Source organism: Eschrichtius robustus, chromosome 1, assembly GCF_028021215.1.
Source record: "Eschrichtius robustus isolate mEscRob2 chromosome 1, mEscRob2.pri, whole genome shotgun sequence".
Classification (NCBI taxonomy): Eukaryota; Metazoa; Chordata; class Mammalia; order Artiodactyla; family Eschrichtiidae; genus Eschrichtius; species Eschrichtius robustus.
The window spans coordinates 2139535-2154744 of NC_090824.1; the positions used below are offsets into that span (position 1 = coordinate 2139535).

Consider the following 15210-nt stretch of genomic DNA (forward strand, 5'->3'; position numbering starts at 1 on the left):
AGAGATTATAGTTGAAAACTTCCCTAACATGGGAAAGGAAATAGCCAGCCAAGTCCAGGAAGTGCAGAGAGTCCCAGGCAGGATAAGCCCAAGGAGAAACACACCGACACACAGAATAATCAAATTGACAAAAATTAAAGACAAAGAAGAATTACTGAAAGCAACGAAGGAAAAACGACAAATAACATACAAGGGAACTCCCATAAGGTTAACAGCTGATTTCTCAGCAGAAACTCTACAAGCCAGAAGGGAGTGGCATGATATACTTAAAGTGATGAAAGGGAAGAACCTACAACCAAGATTACTCTACCTGGCAAGGATTTCATTCAGATTTGACGGAGAAATCAAAAGCTTTACAGACAAGCAAAAGCTAAAAGAATTCAGCACCACCAAACCAGCTCTACAACAAATGCTAAAGGAACTTCTCTAAGTGGGAAACACAAGAGAAGAAAAGGACCTACAAAAACAAACCCATAACAATTAAGAAAATGATAATAGGAACATACAAATGGATAATTACCTTAAACGTGAATGGATTAAATGCTCCAACCAAAAGACACAGGCTCGCTGAATGGATACAAAAACAAGACCCATATATATGCTGTCTACAAGAGACACACTTCAGACCTAGGGACACATACAGACTGAAAGTGAGGGGATGGGAAAAGATATTCCATGCAAATGGAAATCAAAAGATAACTGGAGTAGCTACACTCATATCAGATAAAATAGACTTTAAAATAAAGAATGTTACAAGAGACAAGGAAGGACACTACATAATGATCAAGGGATCAATCCAAGAAGAAGATATAACAATTATAAATATATATGCACCCAACATAGGAGCACCTCAATACATAAGGCAACTGCTAACAGCTATAAAAGGGGAAATCGACAGTAACACAATAATAGTGGGGGACTTTAACACCTCACTTACACCAATGGACAGATCACCCAGACAGAAAATTAATAAGGAAACACAAGCTTTAAATGACACAACAGACCAGAGAGATTTAATTGATATTTATAGGACATTCCATCCAAAAACAGATTACACTTTCTTCTCAAGTGCACATGGAACATTCTCCAGGATAGATCACATTTTGGGTCACAAATCAAGCCTCGGTAAATTTAAGAAAATTGAAATCATACCAAGCATCTTTTCCGACCACAATGCTATGAGATTAGAAATCAATTACAGGGAAAAAAACGTAAAAAACACAAACACACAGAGGCTAAACAATACGTTACTAAATAACCAAGAGATCACTGAAGAAATCAAAGAGAAAATAAAAAAATACCTAGAGACAAATTACAAGGAAAACACGACGATCCAAAACCTATGGGATGCAGCAAAAGCAGTTCTAAGAGGGAAGTTTATAGCAATATAACCCTACCTCAAAAAACAAGAAAAATCTCAAATAAACAATCTAACCTTACACCTAACGGAACTAGAGAAAGAAGAACAAACCAAACCCAAAGTTAGTAGAAGGAAAGAAATCATAGAGACCAGAGCAAAAATATATGAAATAGAAACAAAACAGTAGCAAAGATCAATAAAACTAAAAGATGGTTCTTTGCGAAGATAAACAAAATTGATAAATCTTTAGCCAGACTCATCAAGAAAAAGAGGGAGAGGACTCAAGTCAATAAAATTAGGAATGAAAAAGAAGTTAGGGCTTCCCTGGTGGCACAGTGGTTCAGAATCTGCCTGCCAATGCAGGGGACACGGGTTTGAGCCCTGGTCCGGGAAGATCCCACATGCTGCGGAGCAACTAAGCCCGTGTGCCAAAACTACTGAGCCTGCACTCTAGAGCCCATGAGCCACAACTACTGAAGCCTGCACGCCCAGAGCCCGTGCTCCGCAGCAAGAGCAGCCACCACGATGAGAAGCCTGCGCACCGCAACAGAGTAGCCCCCGCTCACCACAACTAGACAAAGTCCGCGCGCAGTAACAAAGACCCAACATAGCCAAAAAAAAAAAAAAAAAAAGGAGAAGTTACAACGGACACCGCAGAAATACAAAGCATCATAAGAGACTACTACAAGCAACTCTATGCCAATAAAATGGACAACCTGGAAGAAATGGACAAATTCTTAGAAAGGTATAATCTTCCAAGACTAAACCAGGAAGAAATAGAAAATATAAACAGACCAATCACAAGTAATGAAATTGAACTGTGATTAAAAATCTTCCAACAAACAAAAATGCAGGACCAGATGGCTTCACAGGTGAATTCTATCAAACATTTAGAGAAGAGCTAACACCCATCCTTCTCAAACTCTTCCAAAAAATTGCAGAGGAAGGAACACTCCCGAACTCATTCTATGAGGCCACCATCACCCTGATACCAAAACCAGACAAAGATACTACAAAAAAAGAAAATTACAGACCAATATCACTGATGAATATAGATGCAAAAATCCTCAACAAAATACTAGCAAACAGAATCCAACAACACATTAAAAGGCTCATACACCATGATCAAGTGGGATTTATCCCAGGGGTGCAAGGATTCTTCAATATACACAAATCAATCAATGTGGTACACCATATTAACAAATTGAAGAAAAAAAACATATGATCATCTCACTAGATGCAGAAAAAGCTTTTGACAAAATTCAACACCCATTTATGATAAAAACTCTCCAGAAAGTGGGCATAGAGGGAACCTACCTCAACATAATAAAGGCCATATACGACAAACCCACAGCAAACGTCATTCTCAATGGTGAAAAACTGAAAGCATTTCCTCTAAGATCAGGAACAAGACAAGGATGTCCACTCTCGCCACTCTTATTCAACATAGTTTTGGAAGTCCTAGCCACGGCAATCAGAGAAGAAAAAGAAATAAAAGGAATACAAATTGGAAAAGAAGAAGTACAACTGTCACTGTTTGCAGATGACATGATACCATACATAGAGAATCCTAAAGATGTCACCAGAAAACTACTAGAGCTAATCAATGAATTTGGTAAAGTTGCAGGATACAAAATTAATACACAGAAATCTCTTGCATTCCTATACACTAACAATAAAAGATCAGAAAGAGAAATTAAGGAAATAATCCCATTCACCATTGCAACAAAAAGAATAAAATACCTAGGAATAAACCTACCTAAGGAGGTAAAAGACCTGTACTCAGAAAACTATAAGACACTGATGAAAGAAATCAAAGATGACACAAATAGATGGAGAGATATACCATGTTCTTGGATTGGAAGAATCAATATTGTGAAAATGACTATACTACCCAAAGCAATCTACAGATTCAATGCAATCCCTATCAAATTACCAATGGCATTTTTTACAGAACTAGAACAAAAAAATCTTAAAATTTGTGTGGAGACACAAAAGACCCTGAATAGTCAAAGCAGTCTTGAGGGAAAAAAACGGAGCTGGAGGAATCAGACTCCCTGACTTCAGACTATACTACAAAGCTACAGCAATGAAGACAATATGGTACTGGCACAAAAACAGAAATATAGATAAATGGAACAGGATAGAAAGCCCAGAGATAAACCCACGCACCTATAGTCAACTAATCTATGACAAAGGAGGCAAGGATATACAATGGGGAAAAGACAGTCTCTTCAATAAGTGGTGCTGGGAAAACTGCACAGCTACATGTAGAAGAATGAAATTAGAACACTCCCTAACACCATACACAAAAATAAACTCAAAATGGATTACAGACCTAAATGTAAGACCAGACACTATAAAACTCTTAGAGGAAAACATAGGAAGGATACTCTTTGACATAAATCACAGCAAGATCTTTTTTGATCCACCTCCTAGAGTAATGGAAATAAAAACAAAAATAAACAAATGGGACCTAATGAAACTTAAAAGCTTTTGCAAAGCAAAGGAAACTACAAACAAGACGAAAAGACAACCCTCAGAATGGGAGAAAATATTTGCAAACGAATCAATGGACAAAGGATTAATCTCCAAAATATATAAACAGCTCATGCAGCTCAATATTAAAAAAACAAACAAGCCAAACCAAAAATGGGCAGAAGACCTAAACAGACATTTCTCCAAAGAAGACAATACAGATGGCCAAGAAGCACATGAAAAGTTGCTCAAAGTCACTAATTATTAGAGAAATGAAAATCAAAACTACAATGAGGTATCACCTCACATCAGTTAGAATGGGCATCATCAGAAAATCTACAAACAACAAATGCTGGAGAGGGTGTGGAGAAAAGGGAACCCTCTTGCCCTGTTGGTAGGAATGTAAATTGATACAGCCACTATGGAGAACAGTATGGAGGGTCCTTAAAAAACTAAAAATAGAATTACCATATGACCCAGCAATCCCACTACTGGGCATATACCCAGAGAAAACCATAATTCAAAAAGACACATGCACCCCAATGTTCATTGCAGCACTATTTACAATAGCCAGGACATGGAAGCAACCTAAATGCCCACCAACAGACGAATGGATAAAGAAGATGTGGTACATATATTCAATGGAATATTACTCAGCCATAAAAAGGAACAAAACTGGGTCATTTGTAGAGACGTGGTTGGATCTAGAGACTGTCATACAAAGTAAGTCAGAAAGAGAAAAACAAATATCATATATTAACGCATATATGTGGAACCTAGAAAAATGGTACAGATTAACCGGTTTGCAGGGCAGAAATAGATACACAGATGTAGAGAACGTATGGACACCAAGGGGGGAAAGTGGGGGGGTGGTGGTAGGATGAATTGGGAGATTGGGATTGACATATATACACTAATATGTATAAAACAGATAACTAATAAGAACCTGCTGTATAAAAAATAAATAAAATACAAAAATTCAAAAATTCAAAAAAAAAAGGAAGGGGATAGAGGCAAACCCTATAGGTTGAAAGAAAACTAAAAGAATATTAATCAGTTGCAATGTGTAGACCTTATTTGGATGCTGATACAAGCAAATTGTAAAAGAAAACATTTATGACATTTCTAAGACAACTGAAGAAATTTGAACATTGGAAATTTGCTGGGATTAAGGAATTATAATATTTTTAGGTGTGACGATGGTATTATGTTTTATATATATATATATACACACACAGGTATATGTATATATATTTAAGTCTGTATCTTTTAAAGATACATACTGAAATACTTACAAATGAAATATGATGTCTGCTATTTGGCATAAAATTATCTGGGAAGGGGGACTGGATTGGGGTAAGGATGAAATAAACAGCCATGAGTGGATAACTGTAGAAGCAGGGTACTGGATACACAGCAATTCTTTATATTCTTCTATCCTTGTACATGTTTTAAATTTCCCATAAGTAACAAAAAAAGAAAATCAATAAATCAAAGTAATTCTCCACATTAACAGAACAAGGGGAAATCATGTAATTGTTTCAATAGGTGAAGAAAAAGCATTTGGTAGCGTTAGAACACTGGACTGAGAGTGGGAAAACATTGATTTCAATCCTGACTCTGCTGTGTGATAGCAGGCAAGTCACTTTACATCTCTGGGTCCCAATTTCCTTACCTTTATGATAATAGAGTTAAATTGCATGGTTTTTAAAGTCCTCCCACCCCAGCTTTGTTTTCCAACTATTTATTGAAAGCCTTTTAAATACTAGAAATATCCATGTTAACCTTAAAATTCAATGACTAGCTCTCTCACCAGTTTCTCATTTATCCTGAGTTTCAATTTCTTCCTACGAGGTTTATTCCAAATCTAAACTTGGGGATTTTGGAGATCATTCTCCTTAATGAAAATGTAAGCAAAACGTGACACCAGTAGTTCCATTATCTGTTATCTGCGAATACTACCTCTCTATGCTGAGGGCCTGTTTCTCTGTTTCGTTCATCTAGAAATTACTAGAAGAAAATTTTTAATTCATTATCCTTTGGATAAAGGAACTATAACATGTATATTCCTTATGTGCAAGCATTATGATCTTGAAATTGTTTAATCTTACTGTAAAAGTAAGTAATTATTGAAAAGTAATCATTCAATCTCATCTGTAAAATGGGGATGATAAAAGCACCTTCTGGACAGAATTTTAGGCTTAAATAAGTTAAAATATGTAAAGTTTTCAGAACAGTGCATGCAAGTGCTTCATAAATGTTTACTATCAGTATAAACGTGAATGGAATTCAGGACTATAAGCAAATATTAATGCATATAATATAACCGTGGTTCCCTAACTTGTGAACTTATTGGACTTGCCCTTAAGAATCCTGATGTTTGGGGCTTCCCTGGTGGCACAGTGGTTAAGAACCTGCCTGCCAACGCAGGGGACACAGGTTGGAGCCCTGGTCCGGGAAGATCTCACATGCCGCGGAGCAACTAAGCCCGTGAGCCACAACTACTGAGCCTGCGCTCCAGAGCCCGCGAGCCCCAGCTACTGAAGCCCGCGCGCCTACAGCCTGTGCTCTGCAACAAGAGAAGCCACCGCAATGAGAAGCCCGCGCACTGCAACCAAGAGTAGCCCCCGCTCGCCGCAACTAGAGAAAGCCCACGCGTAGCAATGAAGACCCAATGTAGCCAAAAATAAAAAAATTAAAAAAAAAAAAAGAATCCTGATGTTTGGACTTCCCTGGTGGCACAGTGGTTAAGAATCCGCCTGCCAATGCAGGGTTCACGGGTTCGAGCCCTGGTCTGGGAAGATCCCACATGCTGCGGAACAACTAAGTCTGTGTGCCACAACTACTGAGCCCGTGTGCCACAATTACTGAAGCCCGCAGTCCTAGAGCCCGTGCTCCACAATAAGAGAAGCCACCACAATGAGAAGCCTGCGCACCGCAACAAAGAGTAGCCCCCGCTCGCTGCAACTAGAGAAAGCCCACGCGCAGCAACAAAGACCCAACACAGCCAGAAATAAATAAATAATTAAAAACAAAAACAAAAACAAAACAGTAGCCAGGGAATTCCCTGGCCGTCCAGTGGTTAGGACTCTGCGCTTTCACTGCTGAGGGCCCGGGTTTAATCCCTGGTCAAGGAACTAATATCCCGCAAGCTGTACAGCACGGCCAAAAAATAAATTAATAATAATAATAATAATAAACTGGTAGCCAGAGATTAGAGAGGGAAATAAATTGTGTAGGTCCTAAAAGCAGGTCTCCTTAACGCAAGCGAAGAACAAAGAATGAGAAAATACATAGGGTGAACTAGAAATACAGGATTAAAATATATCTCTTTAAATAAAGAAAACAAAAGGTTTAGGACCTGTGACTTTTAAGAAGACCTTAAAGAATATTTAAAATCACAGCCTGAAAGACAACCATCTCTCTCTGCTGCAGAAATTTAATTACCTGGAGAACCGGCTGTGTGCTCAGGAAGCACACAAAGATGGGGCCAAACACATAGGAAACACAAATTGCCCTGAGGAAAGAACTGTTCTTTCACGTCCCATCCAAAACCTAGCGCAATGGGGAACACATTCTAAAAAACAACAACAGCAGCACAAGTCGTAAGGCTAGAACGGGGAAGGTCTGACTCATGGGTCAGCTGCTCCACTTTCAGCCTCATCAGAGTCATTGCCTTCACAGGTGTAGGCGGTCCAACAGCTACGCAGCACCGGCTTCCTTGTCACTTGGACTGCAAAAGGCAGAGAGGTCTCATCTCGAGGATCAGACCCACAGTAAGACTTACTTTAACAAAAGGCTGTATGTCAACAGAGAAAGCCCTGTGTGGGTGCTGTTCTTTTTTCCAGCACTTGTTCACAAAAGAAGTTGGGCTAAGTCCTCACCCTGGGGGCAGTTGTTGGCTGATGCTGTTTGCCCTCCCAGAGCATTTTCAGATACCTGTTGAGTATCTTTCTGCCCAAACACTGAGATGCTGGTGGGTTTCTATGTTCTAGGAATAGAAGTCAGGGCTGTGGCCACTGTATGAGGGAACTGAGCCAGAGGCTTGGGGTCTAGGTGCCCAGTTGCCCTGGTAACTCCCTGTTTAAACTGTAAACCAGACAGAACTTCAAAGCTGCATTTATAAAAGCATGCTAATAGCAACAGACCAAAATAAATGAAAATTTACAGACAGGCACGTTTTGGAATTCTTAATAGGCTCTTTTTATCCTTCTTTAATTATCGTTTAAAGGATGCTTGCCAGCCTCGCTCCTTAGCCTGTTGGCAAATGAAACGTTAGTTTTTGTATGTTTTTTTTTTCGGTGGGGGGCGGGGGGGCGGGCTGCACCGCGCGGCATGCGGAACTTCCCCGACCAGGGATAGAACTCGCATCCTCTGCAGTGGAAGCGCGGAGTCTTACTCACTGGACCGCCAGGGAGGTCCAGTATTCTTAGGCTTCGTTTAAATATTCTATCTGCAGCCTATTCCACACCGTTAGTCCATATTTTCATGTGACAGTTGGAATGAAGGCCTACGGCTCCCTCAAACAAAACATCCTTCCCCAAAGCAGTGCAATGTATAAAAACTGCTCGCCGCTTTGCTGCTAAAGATATTCATCTTTGTGCATCTTTGGTCAGTAAAATGCATATATGCACACACAGTTTCCAAACCAGAAAAAGCGTTCAACGTGAAGTCCTACAAAATATGACGACAGTTTGTCATCACTTGACGAAAAGCACTAATAATTTGAACGAAGCCAAGCGCGCGCGAAAACACACACACACACACGCTGTGCTTATCAACAGCTCTTTAAATGTAAAGACTAGTTATCCTCGACAAGAAATAAGGTACGTATAAACTTCCTAGCTGACTCTGCTCTACTTAACAGAAGTTTTGTCAACAGCCCCGGGGTGGCGGCGACGCAGGACACTTGGCGACTCCGGGGCCTCCCCACTCTCCACCCGCCCGTCCCCCCACGCCGCGTACGCTGCTCCGCGCCAGGCCCGGGCCAGCTCGGGGACCCTGCTCCCGGGTAGCTCAGCCGAGGCCGCCAGTGCGGCAACGCAGGTGAGCGCCCACGTGTGTCCCTGAGGGGCGCGGCTCGGGTCTGTCGCCCCTCGCGGTCACTCCCGGCCCAACCTCTCCGGGAACCACACTCACCCGGCTCGGCGCGGCATCCCTGCGCTCACCGCCGCGCTCGGGGGCGAGCTGGCAGCCGCCGCTGGAGAAGGCGCGGCAGAGACGAAGCAGGGCCCTCCGCAGGGGTCGCAAGGCCGCCATGGCTGCCGTCCGGCGGCCCCCGCGACGCACAGCGGAGTCGCGACGGCGCGAGGGGCTGCCTTACGGCACGGTCGCAAAGCCCGCGGGAGGGGACGACTCGGCCGACCGTGAGCTTGCCCGGCATGTGACAGGCTGCGTGGGCGGCCGAACGGCGCGAGCGCGCCCGGGTGGCAGCTCCTCGGTCGCGGGCATTCCAGGGGACTGCGCTAGGCGGCTAGCGGCGGGCTCAGCAAGGGTCGAGGTGCAGCGCGGACGCCGGAGGACTTTTTCCCAGGGCGGGGAGTGTTCGGCCCGGGGGCGGGGCTGCCGGGCCCGGCGACGGCAAGACTGCGGGGCGTTGGTGGCAAAGCGTGCGATGGCGCGGGCGGCGCAGGTGAGCGAGGGCGGAGGCCTCCGCGGGGCGGGTGGGGGCGCGCGCGGCCTCACCTCGGCGCGGGCTGCCAGCGGAAGACCCCTGTCCCGGGGCGCCGCCCCGCTCCGGCCGGGCCGGAGTTGGCGCCACCCCCACCCCGGGTCAGACGCGGCCGGGTCTGGTTTCGGAGCCGGGCTCCCCGCAGCCGGCCGGGCCCGAGTTCCCTCCCTTCTCGCCGGCTCCTCTGCCCGGCCGAACACGGCCGTCCCCTCCCCCCACGGGCCATTGTGCGGTCAGGCCGGCGGGCGCGTCGTGGGGCCCGGGCGAGACGCCCGGAGCGGCCGCTGCGGCCAGTAGCTGCCGCTGCCACCGCCGGCCCCTTCACCGGCTGCCCAGTTCAGACCTAGCCGGGAGGGGGAGAGAGATGCAGCTTGGGGCGCAGCTCCGGTGCCGCACCCCGTAAAGGGCCGATCTTCTATCTGGCCACTTCACCCACGGGAAGGCAAGACCAAACCAGCTTAGACCGCTGCTGGGTAAAGTGCTGGGAGGGCTGGGCGAGAGGGGAGGAAACAGTCGAGGCAGCCTGCTCTTCTGGGCTTCCAGAGGCGTGTTCTGGGCTCGGCCACCCACAGGGGATTAGTTTCGGTTGAGCATCCATCCCCCTCCCGCGAAAGAGCGTAAAAAAAAAAAAAAAAAAAAATGCGTTAAACCCTTCTGGACCCTTAACGGGAGGCTGGTGAATGAATTAGTCATAGTTGTCTCATTCTCGTGGGGTGTGTTTTGGAGGAGGAGAGGAGCACGATAGGACCTAGGGGGTACTAGGCCTCCGAAGCCCAAGGTGGTGCCTTTAACATAACCCAGTCGCCTTCCCTGTGGAATTTTATCCCTGTGCAGGGAGGATTTGTGAGGTATGAAAAGGGTGGGGCGAGAAACAGGGTATTTTTACACAAGTGCTTAAAGGGTGGAGAGGAAGTAGAAGCGGGGACTTTTGGGAGTGTCTGCGAACCCCTGGTGTTGGTTTCAGTGGCTCAGCTCCTTTTGTTTAGTTCCTTTTCCTGAAACTAGGCATAGCACTTTGGTCTGGTCGGGGTGCTTCAGTGTACCCATGACGTCTGGAAGGTTAGAAGAGCTGCTGTTGTACATTCCACAGAGGTGCCCTGCTCTTGCCAAAAACCAGCTTCCAGTGTTAAGACCTAAGGTACTTGTGCTTTCTCCAAGCTGATGGTTCAACCTCATGGCATACTTATGAAGGCATATGCCGTTTTCTTTGATGACTGAGGAAACTCTGAATTTCCCAGGCCCAGAGCTCCGGCTCATATTCCCCACTGCAGTAACCCCGGTCTCAATCACTGCCATGTTTAGGTTATTTTCAGGAGAGGGAGTTGATTAGTCACTCAAGTGTGACTGTCCTTGGGATCGCAATAACAAGCCATATTTCTTAAGCATATCTTTTTAGAATGAATTAATATATGATTACCATTCTGCAGGCTTTGTGGTGTAATAAGTTATGTTTGTCATCTTTTAGTGCTTGTGAAACTGAACACAACAAAAGTATGGAGATGGGAAACCAACATCCTTCTATTAGTAGGCTTCAGGAAATCCAAAAGGAGGTAAAAAGCATAGAACAGCAAGTAATTGGTTTCAGTGGTCTGTCAGACGACAAGAATTACAAGAAACTGGAGAGGGTTCTAACAAAACAACTTTTTGAAATAGACTCGGTAGATACTGAAGGAAAAGGAGATATTCAGCAAGCTAGGAAGAGGGCAGCACAAGAAACAGAGCATCTTCTCAAAGAGTTGGAGCAGAATGCAAACCACCCACACCGGATCGAAATACAGACCATTTTTAAAGAAGCCCAGTCCCTGGTGAAAGAGAAGATTGTGCCATTTTATAGTGGAGGCAACTGCGTAACTGATGAGTTTGAAGAAGGCATCCAGGATGTCATTTTGAGGCTGACACACGTTAAAACTGGAGGCAAGATCTCCTTGCGGAAAGCACGGTATCACACTTTAACCAAAATCTGTGCAGTGCAAGAGATTATCGAGGACTGCATGAAAAAGCAGCCTTCCCTGCCGCTTTCTGAGGACGCGCATCCCTCAGTTGCCAAAATTAACTCTGTGATGTGTGAAGTGAACAAGGCCAGAGGCACTCTGATTGCCCTTCTTATGGGAGTGAACAGTAATGAGACTTGCAAGCACTTATCTTGTGTGCTCTCGGGGCTGATGGCTGATCTGGATGCTTTAGACGTGTGTGGGCACACAGAAATCAGAAATTACCGGAAGGAGGTTGTGGAAGATATCAACCAGTTATTGAGGTACTTGGATTTAGAAGAGGAAGCAGATACCACTCATGCATTTGACCTGGGGCAGAATCATTCCATTTTAAAAATAGAAAAGGTCCTCAAGAGAATGAGAGAAATAAAAAACGAACTTCTTCAAGCACAGAATCCTTCAGAATTGTACCTGAGCTCCAAAACAGAACTGCAGGGTTTGATTGGACAGTTGGATGAAGTAAGTCTTGAAAAAAACCCCTGCATCCGGGAAGCCAGGAGAAGAGCGGTGATTGAAGTTCAGACCCTCATCACTTACGTCGACTTGAAGGAAGCCCTTGAGAAAAGAAAGCTGTTTGTTTGTGAGGAGCACCCCTCACACAAAGCGGTCTGGAACGTCCTGGGAAACTTGTCAGAGATCCAGGGGGAAGTTCTCTCATTTGATGGCAGTCGAAATGATAAGAACTACATCCGGCTGGAAGAGCTGCTCACCAAGCAGCTGCTTGCCCTGGATGCCGTTGACCCGCAGGGAGAGGAGAAGTGTAAGGCTGCCCGGAAACAGGCAGTGAAGCTTGCACAGAATATTCTCAGCTATCTCGACTTGAAATCCGATGAATGGGAGTACTAAAACGCCAGAGAGCCCATGGTTGATCATTCTTATTTTGCACTTTATATATGTGTCTGTGTATTTATAGAGAGCTTTCAGTTTGTTGAGCCTGCATGTGATTTATACATGCATACGTCAATCTCAGTATTTATGATTTAAGCAAATTATATTCAGTATCTCTGCTGCTTTTGATGTTGAAAAACAAATATTACAACATACTAACTTTTCCATTTGGATCACTATGTTGTGGTGTGGGTTTTTTTGTGTTTTTTTTTTAAATCAGAAAATGGAATAGGGGCAGCTTTTAAAACAGTTTTAATGGGTTGTTCAAGCATTAAAATGCAGATATTTCAGAATCTAGAAATAGACATAACCTTACATAATAAATACCAGGACAATTATGAGGAAGGGGGAAATTTTTGGTTAAGTAGAAGTAAGGTCCAAGCACAAACGCAGTACAATGATATGTTTTATTATGCTAAATAAAGCAGAAGGATTTTTTTCATTTATAAAACCCAATTGGTCCCACCCAATTTAATAGGGTGGGAGTTTTTTTGTTTTTTTGGATGGTGGGTTCTTTCATAAACATTTTTTGTTTGAAATACAGTGTATTTTCTCCTGTACTCTGCATTTAGAGGGGGAGTCTTATTTTTGTGTGTGACATAAGAAAGTTATGAAAATGAATAGCAAAAACACCTTTGAGGCTGCATTGAAGAAGGGATAAAACACCAGCTAATACCTTCAAGTTGTTTTTGTTTGTAAAATCTAAACTTAATATTTCCCTTAGAAATTACTAAGGATGGGAACATTTAAATGAAGTTAATGGACCTTTTATAAAAAAAGGAAACACCCACACCCATAGTAAGATAATGAAAAGTGGAAATTACCAATTATCAGGTTATGCTAAAGTAAGCAAAAATGTCTGCATGTAGCACGTAATGGGCTTCTTCTGTCGTTCAAGGCATAAGGGACAAACTTGTTAAACATTCCCAATGCTGTTTTATAGTGTATGAGAGCAGAGGCTGTCGGCAGCCCTGCAGGACCAGCTCTTTGAAGCTTGTTCAGAGGAAGCGAGCGTCAGCTCCCTGCACCTGCAGACGTTGGGCACCAACCTGCTGCATTCCTTAGCTCATGTTATTGGCACATGGATGTTTCTCTAGTGCCTGAAAGGGCCAGTAAAGTCTGTCAGTGCAGGAAATTTTTTCTTCTGCTAAAGGGTGTACATATTTCTGTACATACTTTTTGAGGATCCAAGTTTACCAGTTGCCTGTTAATGTGAACAGAAGAATTTCCCAGAGTTCTGAAGTGCCTTGATAACTTGCTGCCCCAGTATTATGACTAACAAACAGACTACTCTGTAGTCAGCTCTCACAAAATAATCGTTATTAGAGTACATCTTTTGAGCTCTATAGTAATTTGTTATTTTCTTTCAGAGATATTAATTTGATAACTTTGGAAACAGCTAAAAATAAAATGGATAAAGGAATAGCCCTAAATACCTAAAAGATTATAAACGTGTAGCCCTAAAAAATTTTCACTTTGTCTCAGTACTGCCCAATAATTAAAAGCCCTTGATATGTCTTTCCTACTAGAAATGTTCTAGATTCATTGGACAGTGGGGTCAAAGGGCAATCGGAGGTCTTTGGGCCGTGAGCCTTCCACCTGCACGTCCAGCGGGCTTTCAGTGCAGCTTATTGGTAGCTCATGCTGACCAAAGTCGTTTCAGGATTGCTATTCTGTATCATAATTTTAGGGTGCTCTTAAAAACTTGAGGAGTTTTTAAGTTCGAGCACTGTTGGCGTTATATCACTGGGCAATCAAGGCTGTACTCTATAACTCACTTCAGACGTCCTCACATCCTGCACCAGGCCCCACTACTTCATGTGAATTTCAGATTTGAAAGTTAAATGTTAACCTGTCCTTTCAGAGTATCCATTGTTGTTTGAAAGCAGGTCTTCCCCTAGCATTCATTTCCAGCAGTGTTTTCCATAACTCGCAGAGATGGCTCAAACTGCTAATCTTTGCACATCGGGGGTGAGTATAGGATAGTGAGCCCATCCACTGTCATGTTGGATTTCTCACGGGGATTATTTTGGTCATTGAAATAATCAAATCAGCCTTGAGTGCTGAGGAGTGATGCTCCCTGTCTTCAGTCTGTTCTAGTTCCCTGTACCTGATGATTCGGTTCCCATAATGAGCCCTAGTGATACTGGCTTTAGCTGCTACTGTCCCTCGTTGGAAGGCATGTGTGTTAATGTGGGCTGCTGCATGTATTTTGGGTTCATCACTTTGTATTGTATTTTTATGATCTTACATGAAGAGAATCTGTACTGGAAGTAAAACCTACCCCCTAAAAATGTTTGGCCTTGGGTCTGCATTAAACTGTGTAATCCATGTTCACGAAAAATTGGCTGGGAATGTTTGCTTTCTTTACCTTCCATTAAGTCAGCATTGCTTTCAGGTCATTCTTTATCCAAACAGATTAATCAGCCTACTGTGAAGTAGTTATGAAAATAAACATGATGACTGTGTCTACTAAGTACAATTTAACGCTTTATTTTGCTAAACTGCCTGGGTATAATATATTTGACATAATTTAGTATATTTGAAAAGTTTAACCAGTTTTTCTCATTTGTTTTACTTGGCCAGTTTTTAATCTGGTTTTGGAGGGTCTAAGCTTATCCTGTTCACACAGGTTTTTTTTAAGCAAAGCTTTTTAGCTTTAAACTCATGCAGTGTTTTTCTCGAGAATCATTGGAGAACAATTTGCCACACTGATTTTCATGTGTAATTCAGGTGTGTCATCCCAGCGTGTTGGTTCCCGCCCCCGCCCCATGAACTGTGTGACTACTGTAATACCGTGTCTTAAATCAGTATTATTTTGA

General features: G+C 43.2%; 2 protein-coding genes across 4 annotated transcripts in view; one reads left to right on the forward strand and one right to left on the reverse strand.

Annotated features, from left to right (window-relative positions):
• Nucleotides 1–9141, reverse strand: part of COA8 (cytochrome c oxidase assembly factor 8) — a 32337-nt gene extending 23196 nt beyond the window's left edge. The window contains exon 1 of one of the 2 annotated variants that reach the window (XM_068540013.1): nt 8978–9139. In XM_068540013.1, coding sequence (XP_068396114.1) covers nt 8978–9097 — 120 coding nt within the window. In that variant the 5' untranslated portion in view covers nt 9098–9139. Of the gene's footprint in view, nt 1–8977 lie in introns of both variants that reach the window. The other variant, XM_068540022.1, reaches the window with a different exon arrangement.
• Nucleotides 9142–9164: 23 nt separating this feature from the next.
• Nucleotides 9165–14732, forward strand: BAG5 (BAG cochaperone 5). Of its 2 annotated transcripts, none has more exons than XM_068539990.1 (2): nt 9165–9470; nt 10975–14732. In XM_068539990.1, exon 2 carries the CDS (start codon nt 11003–11005, stop codon nt 12344–12346), a length of 1344 nt encoding a protein of 447 aa, XP_068396091.1. In that variant the 5' UTR covers nt 9165–9470; nt 10975–11002; the 3' UTR covers nt 12347–14732. The 2 variants fall into 2 exon arrangements, with proteins under 2 accessions (XP_068396091.1, XP_068396101.1); XM_068540000.1 differs by lacking the exon at nt 9165–9470 and adding an exon at nt 10281–10357.
• The last annotated feature ends 478 nt before the right edge of the window (nt 14733–15210 follow it).

Excerpts from the sequence above, each read along its gene's own strand:
- BAG5 (XM_068539990.1), top strand. The coding sequence starts at position 11,003 with ATGGAGATGGGAAACCAACATCCTTCTATTAGTAGGCTTCAGGAAATC.